Below are 13,524 nucleotides of genomic sequence, written 5' to 3'. Positions count from 1 at the left end.
TGTCAACATTTAACATGTTTCCTCCTCACCCTAGGTCTTCTTTGGGACTATCAGCACAACAGTTTTTCAACAAATAGTTACCGAATAAATAAACCTCTCCCTGTTATCAGAGCAGGAACCACGCACGGGATCCCTAGGGGGGCTCCAGTGGGTGCTACAAAACGATGCTGAGAGTTCCTTTAGTTTTCTCAAATGGCAGCAAATTTTTAGTGTCCCAAATAATAGGGAAAGAAAATGGATTACATGTGGTCTCTAGAAGGTTTCAGACATTCATTTGGGCCAGTCCTGCCAGTGGCCAACCTCCTACCTCACCCCAATCTCAATCAAAATTGCTAAATAATTGGGCCGGGCACAGTGGCTCATGCCTGTAATCCCAGTACTTTAGGAGGCCGAGGTGGGTGGATCACTTCAGGTCAGGAGTTTGAGTCCAGCCTGGGCAACATGGTGAAACCCCGTCTCTACTAAAAATACAAAAAAGTAGCCAAGTGTGGTGGTGGGGGCCTGTAATCCCAGCTACTCAGAAGGCTGAGGTAGGAGAATCACTTGAACCCGGGAGGCAGAGGTTGCAGTGAGCCAAGATCGCACCACTGCACTCCAGCCTGGGTGACAAAGTGAGACTCTGTTGTGGAAAAAAAAAAAATTGCTAAATAATTGGTCAAGGTTATGTTTCCTTGAACCCTTGTGGGGCTGTTCAAATGTAGGTATTTTTGTTTCTGTTGTTGAGATGGGAATCTTGCTTCGTTGCCCAGGCTGGTCTTGAACTCCTGGGCTCAAATGATCCTCCTGCCTCAGCCTCCTGAATAGCTGGGATTACAGGCACACACTACTGTGGCCTGGCTCAGATGTAGGAATTTAAAAGATAACAAAAGGCTAGGTGCGGTGGTTCACGCCTGTAATCCCAGCATTTTGGGAGGCTGAAGCTGGCAGATCACTTGAGGTCAGGAGTTCAGGACCAGCCTGGACAACATGGTGAAACCTCATCTCTACTAAAAATTCAAAACATTAGCCAGGCATGGTGGTGAGTGCCTGTAATCCCAGCTACTTGGGAGGCTGAGGCAGGAGAATCGCTGGAGTCAATGAGGTGGAGGTTGCAGTGAGCCGAGATTGCAACACCACACTCCAGCCTAGGCGACAGAGCAAGACTCCATCTCAAACAAATAAATACAATAAAAATAAATAAATAAATAGTATCTGAAGAACCTCAGAGAGGCTTGGATGGAACTGGAGAGCCCCAGGTAACGGGTAAAGAAGTCTATAAATCTTAACTACTTGAAAAACTGTAAAAATATTTGCCTCCCTGGTATGAAGCACAGGGTCTGGGTTCGAGTGCTAAGGGGCAGGTTCCAGGCAGGTACACAGGAAGGACCTGACCTTGAGCAGGCTAGCAACTTCCGTCACCAGCTTCCCCTGTGGCTGTAAAATGCAAATGTATTTAAGGGCTTGGCTGGGTGCCTGGCACATCATAAACACTCCACAAATGATAATGATTACTATTACAAATAAGAATAACCAACCAAAGGGCACAGCAATTAAAGCACATCTGCAAAGGGTGATAAGAAACGGCCACTGAGCAGGAGCTGCAGAAGGCTGACCCCAATCCCAGTCCCCACACCCACCCCACCCAGCCCTCACACACTAGGACAGACTCCGGCCAGCAAAGCGCAGTATCTAGAAAGTATCTTCTCTTTATTTAAGTTAAACAATTTTCAAGGATGGTTTCCATCTATAAAATGGACAAAGTACAAGCTCTGTACAGCAGTTCTTTTTAAAAATCAACTGGAAAAAAAAATTACCAAACTATATTTTGAATTTGCAAAACATACTCACAGATACCATCATCTGAGCTTTTATGAAGACATAAGAAAGGACCGCCACAGAGAAGACAACTAACTTCGGCACGCTTTGCTCGAAGGGCCCTTAGGAAAGAACTCTGAGTTTTAAAAACAGGAGTGGGAGGGTGGGATAGTCCCGATGACTAAAAAATAACGCAACCACAGTAAGTCACTTTGGCACACTGTGTCATGTAAACATAGCTCACCGCAAAGGACCCCTCCCCAGCCCACCTCTGCTCTTGACACCCGGACCATCCAAAGCCACCCCCCAGCTCAGGGACAGGACGCTGCCCCCAGGGCATGACCGCACAAGGGCCTGGGTAGACAAATCCGATGACATGAAGGCTGAAAGGACCTGGGGGTGCGGGCAGGGTGAAGGTGTGGGGGCAAAGGATTAATCAAAAAACTTGATTTTAAAACGAGCCAGATTCATCCATTTTTTTTCCCTCCTAACAGCAGTAGCAGCTCGCAGGTGACAGGGTCTGACAAAAGCACCTGGGTGCTGGGGGCTAAGCATGCCCTGCTCTGGCCTGCATTCCACAGCCTCGCACAGGTACCTAAGGGGGTTTTCCTCAGGCTCCCCAAAGAGCCCACTGTGAAAGACAGAAGCGTGCAGAGTTACTCCGGTGTCGGGCCACACTGCCCACTCAGGACACATCTGGTTGCATGGCAGGGGAGGTGGGAAGAGAAGACCTATAGGGCAGCCCTCCAGCCAGGCTTCCACCTCGGGGCCGCTGTCCTACAGTGCACACCCATGGGGCTCCTGCCGGGGAGGAAGACACACAGTGGCCTCTTTCATACAAGACACAGGGAGGAGCATGGCACCGGCACAACCTCCCAGGGCGGCTTCTAACTCCAAGGCCGCCGCTGTCCCTCCGAGGGGCCTGCAGGTGTGACTACCGGATGCTTTTCTCAGACTGCCAGGCCGTGCCAGCCTCTCTGAGACTGAGCATCTGTGTGTGCGGTGCTGGAGAAGGTGGCCGGGAGTGGAGGAGGAAGCAGGGCACCAACCACAGAGTGGCGGGGTGACGAGGAACATTCCCGAGCACCCAGGCAGACTCCAGGCACCTCTCCCTGTTACGACTTTTGGTTCATAACTGTCTGTGGTTTAACAGGACCCCAAGGCTCTTGTCTCCTGCCCTGAATCCTCAGTGTAAATGAGCAGGTATTGTTTGTTTCTGACCCTTGCTAATTCTTTCCCCAAAGGCCCCTGAAGCAGTCACGTGGGCCAGGTGGGGTGTGGGAGGGAGCTGCGGGCAGGGCAGGACTCGCTGCCTGGCTGGAGCTCCCCAGGCCCGCAGGTGTGCAGGACTGTGAGCCAGGCCTGTGCCCAGGCTGAGAGGCTCATCCCTGACACTGCTGGCCATTAATTCTGAAGGCCCAGCATGCAGGGCTGAGATCACAATGAGGCCAATGCTAGCGTGTGACAGCTGCCTGGCATCATTGGTCTGCCCTGTCGCCAGGGGGCAGCGGTATCGCTGGCTCACATTGGGAGCTATGGGGTGTTGTTTATATTCCTTAGAGAAAAGAAATTTAATGTAAAAAGACCCAAAGTGATATCTGTCAAAATAAGTAACCCCTCCAGGTTCACAGATACACACAGCACACAAAGTGGATTCTGACGCACAGTAGTGACTCTCAGGCTGACTGACGCCCAACAGGGATGCCGGGGCCGAGGCCGGTGGTCTGGAGGAAGCCCCCCAGGTGGCCACAGCAGTAGCACCAACTGGCTGATCGGGCTCCAGGGGACAAAGGCCACTTCCTCCCTCCGTGAGAACCTGGCCCCACCGGGCTCTGGCCCCTTCTCCCGGAAGCTGCGAACGGCTTTGTGGGGAATTTACAAGATGATGATGACCTACAGAAACCATAGGGAACTGACCGTACATTCTTTCTACAGAAACCATAGGGAACTGACCATACATTCTTCCTACAGAAACCATAGGGAACTGACCGTACATTCTTTCTCTATATAGCTTTATATTTAGCGTCCCACCTTAGAAAACTTCATCCTCAGAGATAGCAAGTACATCAGGTGGAGGGGAGTCTGGACCAGGAAGACACTCGGGGACGGAGGAGCAGAGAGAGGGGCTATCGACGTAAACCTGCCACGTGACACGACTCGGCTTTGTGGAAACCATACGTGATTTCGATGGGATCGAAAATGGAGATTTCAAGAGTTCTCCTCGCTCCCCTGGGCGTGTGTGCCCCCTCCTCCCGCCCTGCCCTCAGCTCGCATACGTCTGTTCAGTTGCTGCTTCTACCACTCCCCGGTCGGCTGTTGCTGGATGTCACTCAGTTGCGGAGCCGGTGGAAGTGAAAGCTGGAAGGAAGAGGGGCGCTCCGGCCTGGGGAAGGGGGCCCAGCTGGGCTGCACCGAGAGGAGGGGGAGGGCAGTTCTCGCTTCTTGCCGCTGTTGTGTCTGCACAGTCGTCCGTGCCTTGCCGAAGTTCGACTTTCAGACCATGATGGAATACTGAGGTATATTAGTTTCGCGGAAAGTTTAAGAAACATAATCAATAATGTGATCACCAGACTCCACCCGATGGTGCAGGAGACAGGACGGCAGGGCCTCCCGGGCCCTCCTACTGCTGCAGGTTGAGCGAGAACTTCCACTGCTGCGAGAGGGCTGGGCCGCACACCTCCACGCTCAGGCCCCCGCTCTTGGCCGTGCGACTGTCCAGGCACAGGTTGCTGCCCACGTGCCTCAGCTTGGAGTTGCCCTCGATCTGTTCCCATTTCTGCAAGACACAGGAGAATGCCTTAGAGTGTGGCCCCAAGCAAAGGAGTACAAACAGATCCACGTGAATTCAGGGCCTTGTGCTGCTGCTAGGGGCCCAGGAAGGAAACGTATTCTCTGCCTTGGATCAAAACTCAGAACCTCTCTTGCCCCAACCTTTCTGTGGGTGTCCCCTCCTCTGAGCCCCAGCACTCTGGGCACCCACCCCTTCGTCATTAACACAAGGATTTGATGTAGGGGAATTTGCATGCCTTCATAAGAAAGCTTGATCCAGTGATGGTTCACCCCAAGAAGAGATCCACACAAAGCAGAGCCGGCTCCTCCCCTGGCTGCTGGGAAGCAGCCCTGCCTGGAGGCCTTAGTCTGGGCACCTCCATGCTCCCACTTAGGGCTTTCTGCTCGGGGCAGCCAGAGGAACCATGTCAGGCCAAATGTCAGGAAGAGAGATGCTTGTGTGAACAGAACATAGGGTTGAGAAGCCTATCTCTATGTGGTCTGTTCTCTACCGGTTTGTATATGTGGTGTGCAAGCTCCTTGGTGGATATGAGAAACTTGTCTCTGCTACCCTTGAGGCCCCTGGTGCTCTGTATGGCGGGGACCAGTGTTTGCTGAGTTCTGAACATGCCGCTTGTAAAGTATAGGGTACGATGCCTCTTTACTAACACTCAAATCAAGCAAACAACCAAACTCAACCCACGCACCCGTTACCCACCAACCAAGCCAGAAATCAAAGCACACAACCCAGCCTGAAGGAAATCTGAGGAGCCCTGTTTATAGCAAGTAACATATATACCCCTTTCAGCCTGAGTGCGGGCAGCTCACACCAGTAATCCCAGCACTTTGGGAGGGAGGCTGAGGCAGGAAGATAGCATGAGGTCAGGAGTTCAAGACCAGCCCCGGCAACATAGCAAGAATTCATCTTTACAAACATTTTTTAAAAAAATTAGCAGGGCATGGTGGTGCCTGCCTGTTGTCCTAGCTCCTTGCAGGCTGAGGTGGGAGGATCGCTTGAGCACAGGAGTTTGAGGCTGCAGTGAGCTACGGTCATACCCACCCCTGCACTCCAGTCTCAAGCAACAGAGCGAGATCCTGTCTCTTAAAAAAGAAAAGAAAGGAAAAATCCCCATTTAAAAATCTCTAATGTTTGTTCTTAAAAAACAAAAAGTAACCATTTTTTTTCCTCCTCAAAGCTCTTGTTTCAAATAATGAAGTCTGTGGTTCTAATTAATTTTTTATACTGTGTGCACTAAAGCTCCTTCACCTAAGTATTTTTTGCAAATCCTTTTGACATTGCAGAATTAAATTTTCTCACTCTTGCCACCCTTTCCTCTTTGACTCTGCAAATATGCACATAATACGAAAACATGGACGTGCCTGGAAACCAAATATTCCAACTGCAAAGCCAGTTCAGCTCCAAGATAAAATTTGTAAGGAGCTTCCTCTCGAGGGGCCAGTGAGTGAGGCAGGGAAGAGCCGGTGCAAACAGAGGAGCCCAGTGCTGGGGACCCGACCTGCGTGAAACACCACAAGGATGTTGTCACCTGGACCCTGCCTTCCTTATTTCCATCCACCTGCTCACCTGGAGTTCTTGCCAACAGGGAAAGACAGTGCAATCAGAGGAGCCAGGGGAGGCTTTTGCTAAGTGCCCATCATTTCCTCTTTCATTTCCCGCTCCCTCGTTTCTGTCAATCACCCCTCATGCTGTTTCTCTCCATTATCATGTAAAGTGTGTATTGAGGCTGCCCTGTCACTCTGAGCGGCCAGGAATCTTCTCAACAAAGAATTGGGAATGAACGGAATCTGATTCTGGCCACTGGAGGGACTGCCTGTCATGTGTCAAAGCATCAGCTAAATGAAGAACCGTAGAAAAACAATAACCGAACCCCAGCTCCGTCTCGCACAGGTGGCCTTGTCGGCTCTGATGTCCTGTCTGATGGGACTGTGGTGGCGGGGGTGCAGCACAGATTTTCAAGGCAGCCAGACCCTACTGAAATGGCCCCCACATCCTCTATAATAGCCTGAGTCTTGGGGTTGAAAACCTAACAGATCCCCATTTAGACACGCCATACATCCAGAAAAAGTTCTTATTGACAGGTCTTCTCATGCTTCACGAAGGTCCTAAGGCATGTCAGTTATGGTTCCCCAAAACTGGGACTGAAGCAGAAACACCTGTCAGTTCTTGAAATTAAGCAATATTGAAGTAACCATTTGTTTTTTAAAAAGGTGTCATAAAGTCATCACTTTATCAATCCGTTACATCCAGACAGCTCTGCTCCGTTACATCCCAGGGGAATGTGTTTGAGACTCACCCAGTACTTGGCTCAGCAGATGCCAGCCTTGCCCTCGAGGAGCTTCCTCTTGAGGGGCCAGTGAGGGAGGCAGTTTCTAGGTGGTTTGGGTCCAAGCAATGGTAGCCTTCTCTTGTTTAACAGGCACTTCCTTACACATTTTGGTATCAAGTCATCAATACAGATGGACATTTAGAGATGTGGATTATGACCAGAACCCTACAGAGGGGCTCCCGCTGCCAGGAATCTGGGACTCCACAGAGCAGGGAAGGAGGAGCACCCAGAGCTGGCGCAGGGGTTTGGAGACAGACAGGTGAAAGAGGGCCCTCTGCAAGCATCTCCCTGACAACTGGGGTCTGAACAGGGGACTCGGTCCTGGCCTGGTCTTCCCAGATGACTCTAGGTTGGAGGCAATGACTTTCTGAGCCTCAGCTTTCTGTGCTGTGAAATTAGGGTTGGACTAGGGTTAGCCTGAGTCTTGGGGTTGAAATATATACGTGTATATATATATGTATATATATATACACACTTGGCTCCAGTAGGCTCCGAGCCTCAGTTTCCCTACATCCCATCTATCTCTAAGGACCAACTGTAAGAACAGGGGCAGGCATTCCAAGTATGGGCATGCTAGGACGACCTTTTGTGCTTGCATTCCTATTCTTAACACTGTTACCCCATGCCTTGAGAAAGCGTGTGCCCACAAGCTGCCACAAGGGAATATGTCAGAGAAAACCAGCTTAGAAGGCAGGTAGAAAGTCTATTCTGAAATGTTTAAAGAAACTGTGTTTATATGTGTGTGTGTATGTGTATATATGTGTATACATGTGGTGTGTATATATGTATATACATGTGGTGTGTATATATGTATATGTGACGTGTATATATACGTATATATCGGTGGTGCTATGTATATGTATATATGTGGTATGTATATATGTAAATCTGTGGTGTTATGTACATATATGTGGCATGTATATATATGTGGCATGTATGTATATATGGCGTGTATATATGTGTATATGTGGTGTGTGTATATATGTATACAGCATGTATGTATGTATATATGTGTAGCGTGTATATATATGTGGTGTGTGTATATATGTATATGTGGTGTTTGTATATGTATATATATGTGGCATGTATATGTATATATGTGGCATGTGTATATATGTATATGTGGCATGTATATATGTGTAGTTTATATGTGTATGCATGTGGCATGTATATATGTCTATATGTGGCATATATATGTATATATGTGGCATGTATATATGTATATATGCATACATATGTGGCATGTATATGTGGTTTGTACATATGTATATATATGTGGCGTGTATATATATGTGGTGTGTGTATATATGTGTATGTGGTGTTTGTATATATGTATATATGTGGCATATATATGTATATATGTGGCATGTATATGTATATATGTGGCGTGTATATATGTATACGTGGCATGTATATATGTGTGTGTTTATATGTATATATGTGGCATGTATATATGTATGTGGCGTATATATGTATATATGTGGTGTGTATGTGTATATATGTATATATGGTGTGTATATATGCATATATATGTGGCGTGTATATATGTGGTGTGTATATATGTGTGTATGTGTATATATGTATATATATGTGGTGTGCATGTATGTGTATATGTGGTATCTATATATGTATATATGTGGCGTGTATATGTGTATCTATATGTGGTATGTGTATATATGTGTGTATATATATGCACACACATATACAGACAGACACACACTTGCATTATGTATCAAGTACTATCCATTTGAACATTAATCATTTAGAATTTCTGTAAATTTAAATAGAAAAAAGTATTTGATGATTAAACAAAAATAGATAATTTCTCTTTAAAATTTTCAGTGGCATAGGGAAGAGAATGAGAATATAATCAGAAATAAGCAACAGTAGGCTTGTGGCTTAAGTCCAATAGGGTGGCTAGACATTATTTACAGTGATGCAAAAGAACACCTAAATACACGCAGAGATGGATGCTTCGTGAGGCTGCGCAGAGCAAGAGGGCGCAGGCCGTGGCTGCCCTGGTCTGGGTTAATTATGGGCACCCACAGGTGCCTGCAAGCCGTACCTGTCTGCTGTCATTTTCTCGGCAGCCCTGCAGCTTTATAAGAGAGCCCGGTGCCCGGTCCACCACAGTAAGGCACAAATCCATGTGCTTCACCGACTTCTCCTTCGTCAAGGCCCATTCCTGGAACACAAAACCAGAAGTCAGAGGCGTGCTATGCACAGGGCTGTGAAAGGAAAGAAGGGGCACCAATGAGGGCTCCAAAAGGAAAGGGGTCAGGGTGCGGAGCTTAGATTCAGAACCCCTGAGCCACCTGAGAACGAAAGAATTACTTTTTGCTAACGGCAAATTTATAACACCAGAGGTGTGGGAGAACCTCACAATTGAGCAGTCAGATGGCTGAGTGATGTGCAGAACTGCTTTGAGGATCTCAGTAACTAAAATAAAACTATTAACTATTTTAGTCCCAAATACAAGTTAGACTGCCTTGTTCATTTTTCTATAATTCAGTGCGAATTGTAAAAACTGTGGCACAAGCTTGGTTATACACCAGGTAGACACTCGGCTACTGGTCCACCCATGCTGTTTTGGGATGACTGCCCTCATGCAGGTATGGCCTGCAAACAGCATTGATGAATGTGGACTCTAGTAAATAACACGTTGCATACCGAAGCAAAATATATCATGTATAGCCTCCTAAGTGAATGCTAATTGATCTATGGATACTCATGAAGCCCTCTGAAAACGGGAGGAATAGATCTATGCATTTCTCCGCACACATTACAGCTAAATTTAATCAGGTGCTATGTGCCAGGCATTATTTTAAGCCCTTTATACAACAGCTCCATGAGGGCTACTATTATTCTCATTTTATAGATGAGAAAACTGAGCTAGAGAGTGTTTAAATCACAAGCCCGTGATGTTAAACAGAAACACATATATACGTATAAACACACACAAGTTATAGGCTGCGACAGGGTGAGAGGACAACCATTTTGGATACTAAACAAGACATGGTCCCAGGCGGCAGAGGAGGCCAGAACCTGTTCCAGGCAGGGCCACAGCAGGGACTGGGCTTCTGACCATCACTCTCCACTTGTCCCACTCAAAGGGATGAACACCCCTTAATATCCAGAGGCAGCAAGGCCTTTTCCAGCTTAAAACCCCACAGGGACTCACTATCCGCTTCCATCCCCTTCTACTCTAAGCCCTGGCACGCTGCGGTGGCCCTCCCCTCCCTCCGTCTGTCTGTCTTTCCATCGGTCTGTCCATGACCACCTGTTGCACACCTGCATGACACAGGTGCTGTCACACAGCCAGGCTCACTTTCTAGTGGGGAAAATGAAAGACACACAAATAAATGTATTCTGTAACTACAGGCTATTATGTGTATTCCGAAAATGAAAGGCACACAAATAAATGTATTCTGTAACTACAGGCTATTATGTGTATTCTGAAAATGAAAGACACACAAATAAATGTATTCTGTAACTATTATGTGCTATGAAGACACTGTTTTTCTTTTTTCTTGGTTCTTGGAAACAGAGTAAGGAAAGGAACAAATAGTGTTTAAAGAAGCCTCACTGCCTAGTACCTACATCATGTTGGAACCAATAGTTCATCATTAGAAAAACATTAAAAGCTGACGATTCAGCCGGGTGCAGTGACTCAGGCCTATAATCCCAGCACTTTGGGGGCCAAGGCGGGAGAACTGCTTGAGGCCAGGAGTTCGAGAGCCTAGGCAACATGGCGAGACCTTGTTTGTACTAAAAATAAAAAATAAGTTGACCGGGTGTGGTAGTGTACATCTGTGGTCCCAGCTACTTGGGAGGCTGAGGTGGAAGGATCGCTTGAACCTGGGAGGCTGAGGCTGCAGTGAACCGTGATTGTGCCACTGCATTCTGGCCTGGATGACAGACCGAGACCCTGTCACAAAACCAAACCAAACCAAACCAAACCCTAAAGAGTCCAGCATTCAGACCTTACATAACCAGTGGCGGGGTGCGCCATCTCCAGCCCTCAGCATCAGCAGAGGGGATGCAGAGGCACGGATGCTCATCTAGGAAGCAGTGAAGAGACCTTCACCTGTCTGAAGACTTCCTTCTCCCCTAACAGGGAGGGAGGCTTGGGCAAGCCTGCTCACTTCCCAGGTCTTCCATTTTCTCACCTCTTAATTTTGTTCCTCACATTCTACTCCATGAGGAATTCTAGGAAAAACGGATTCTAGGTCAAATAAATTTGGGAAACAGATGTTGTGCTGCGTTTATCTCTTGGAAATTCAGTCTATTAAAGGCTCTGAAGAGTCCTAGAGTAGAAGCACCTGCTTGGCCTGTGCATTGTGGCATCCCAAACACGGTGTGGAGGGAGCCCTGACCCACCCACTCCTGCCGGCCACATTCTTTGGGGAAGGCCACCCGACTTTGAGTTGAATCCCAACATTCTATGATGTTGTCATTCAACATGGGTGAGTTCCAGCCAGCTCTTCTAAGCACCCACAGGCACTCCACATCACCCATACTCTAGGACAGTATGACACCATAAACATAATTATTTGGTCTCTGCCCCTGGTTTCTGGCACAATCACAAGGCTCCTAAAATGCTTGCCATTTCCTGAGCCACAGGGTTACCGTCTTTCATTCTAGTGTTTGGTCTTTGACTCCGGTTCCTGACAGACAGCTCCTAATCCCTTGGAATTTCTTGGGTGATGGGAGTGTCTTTTGTTCTAATGAAGCAACTCTAATGGGCTCCTGGATGGGGCTGCTCACCAGAAAGACCAGGTTATGCTGAGAAGCTTGAAACTGTCAGTCCCCCACCACCCCATCCTCTGGGAAGGGGAGAGGAGCTGGAGATCATGCCCACGTGATGAGGCCTCCGTCAAAGTCCCTGCACTCCGGGATGTGGCTGCCGGACACGCGGAGGCACTGGGAGAGCAGCACACCTGGAGAGGGCACACCTGGAGAGGGCACACCTGGAGAAGGCACACCTGGAGAGGGCACACCTGGAGAGGGCACACCTGGAGAGGGCACAACTGGAGAGGGCATGGAAGCTCCGACACCCCAGCTCCACACCGTGCGCTATGCATCTCTCCCATCCAGCTGCTCCTGGGTTTCAGTCTTTCCTAATAAACAGGTAAACCAGGAAGTAAACCATTTCCCTGAGTTCTATGAACTGTTCTTGCAAATGAATGAATTCAAGGTGAGGTTGTGGGAGCCCTTGAGTTAGAGTCAGACAGCAGGTGACAACTTGGACTTGTGACTGGCATCTGAAGTAGGAGCATCTTGTGGGAGGAAGCCTTTAACCCATGGGGTCTGTGCTAACTCTGGGTAGGCAGTGTCAGAACTGAATTGACAGGTAGGACACTCAGTGTCTGCAGAGAATTGGAGAATTGCTTGGTGTGGGGGGAAAAGCCCATATGGCTGGTGTCAGAGGTGAGAAGTTTGGTGAGAGTATAAAGGAGGAAAAGCAGCTTGTTTTTTTCCTATTCACTGGGTCACAGAGTATGGAAGGCGTGGAGTGTAGAGAGGAAGCCGTGGGTATTTCCCGTATGCAGATGGCGTTCAGGATGGAGAGGGCCAGAAAGAAGCACATTGTTCTGTCCCTGCACTCACAGGTGCCAGGGACACCACCAGGACATGTGAAACTGTGGCACATAGAGACGCCCACTCACGATGAAGAGGAGAGTCCTGAGTAAGGGGGACAATGCTGGTATGGAGAAGGGTTCCAGACTGTCCTTGGCAGCAGGTGTTGGCAGATGCTGGATGGTCTGCTGACACTCAGTTAAAGATCATGTCTGAATGTTTCTCTAACCTCCTTGCTATTGTGTGCTTAATTACTGTAAAGTAGACTTTACACAGGATTCCAGAAAAACTAATTCAGCTGGGCAAACAACAGAGCTAGTTGCCGTTTTGTTCTTCTGTTGCATTTCAATTATCTGAATTTGTAAAATAAAGTTCATAAATATTTAAGAAATGCTTTTTTGAGCTGCCACTCTTAAAAGGCATGGCCATTCATTTTCTCATTTCCTGTGTGTCTGCCAAGGTTCAGCAGGAAACCAGATAACAAACCTCACTCTTCCAAAGCACCAGGCCCTATTTTCAGTTGGGAAATATTACTTACCCTCTCGTTTCTCATCCGTGTCACATGCCATGCAAAAAAGCATCACTTTCTGTCAGTTCAGAGAGGACTCACGCACAGTGGGTTTGTGAGCTGGAACATCTGAGCCACACTGTCTAATGTGCTAGCTACAGGGCACACGGGGCCATTTACATTTAAATTCACCAGAATGAAATGAAATTAAACTTGTAATTCACACTAGTCATATTTCAAGTGCCCAGTTGCCACAATGTGGCTGATATACTGAATGGCAGATCTGGAGCATCCCCCTCATAGCACATGGTTCTATTGGAAAGCACTGATTAGACAGTAGCCCAGGGAGTAAGGTGCTCCCAAGCTGAGGCTGTAACATGCACCAACATGCATCATGTCATCCTGCCGTCTCACATCACATTGTACCTGCTGATGTGTTCATCTTTCCACTAGAAAACCCCTGCTCCTCAACTCCCATTTTTAAAAATTTTTATTTATTTATCTTTTTGAGACAGAATCTCACAC

At 47.8% G+C, this 13,524-nt stretch overlaps 1 protein-coding gene across 1 annotated transcript in view; it reads right to left on the bottom strand.

Moving 5' to 3' along the window:
- Positions 1–1,667: 1,667 nt before the first annotated feature.
- Positions 1,668–13,524, bottom strand: part of GALNT2 (polypeptide N-acetylgalactosaminyltransferase 2) — a 106,818-nt gene continuing 94,961 nt past the window's right edge. Inside the window, exons 14-16 of the mRNA XM_011965479.1 lie at positions 8,977–9,096; positions 3,789–4,570; positions 1,668–3,716 (exon numbers count right to left, since the gene is read on the bottom strand). Of these exons, the coding sequence (XP_011820869.1) occupies positions 4,415–4,570; positions 8,977–9,096 (276 nt within the window). The 3' untranslated portion in view covers positions 1,668–3,716; positions 3,789–4,414. The remainder of the gene's footprint in view (positions 3,717–3,788; positions 4,571–8,976; positions 9,097–13,524) is intronic.

The sequence above is a fragment of the Mandrillus leucophaeus genome, unplaced genomic scaffold (genome assembly GCF_000951045.1).
Source record: "Mandrillus leucophaeus isolate KB7577 unplaced genomic scaffold, Mleu.le_1.0 Scaffold728, whole genome shotgun sequence".
Lineage (NCBI taxonomy): Eukaryota > Metazoa > Chordata > Mammalia > Primates > Cercopithecidae > Mandrillus > Mandrillus leucophaeus.
The sequence above is the reverse complement of the archived record's forward strand: the minus strand, read 5'-3'. Positions and strand labels throughout refer to the sequence as shown.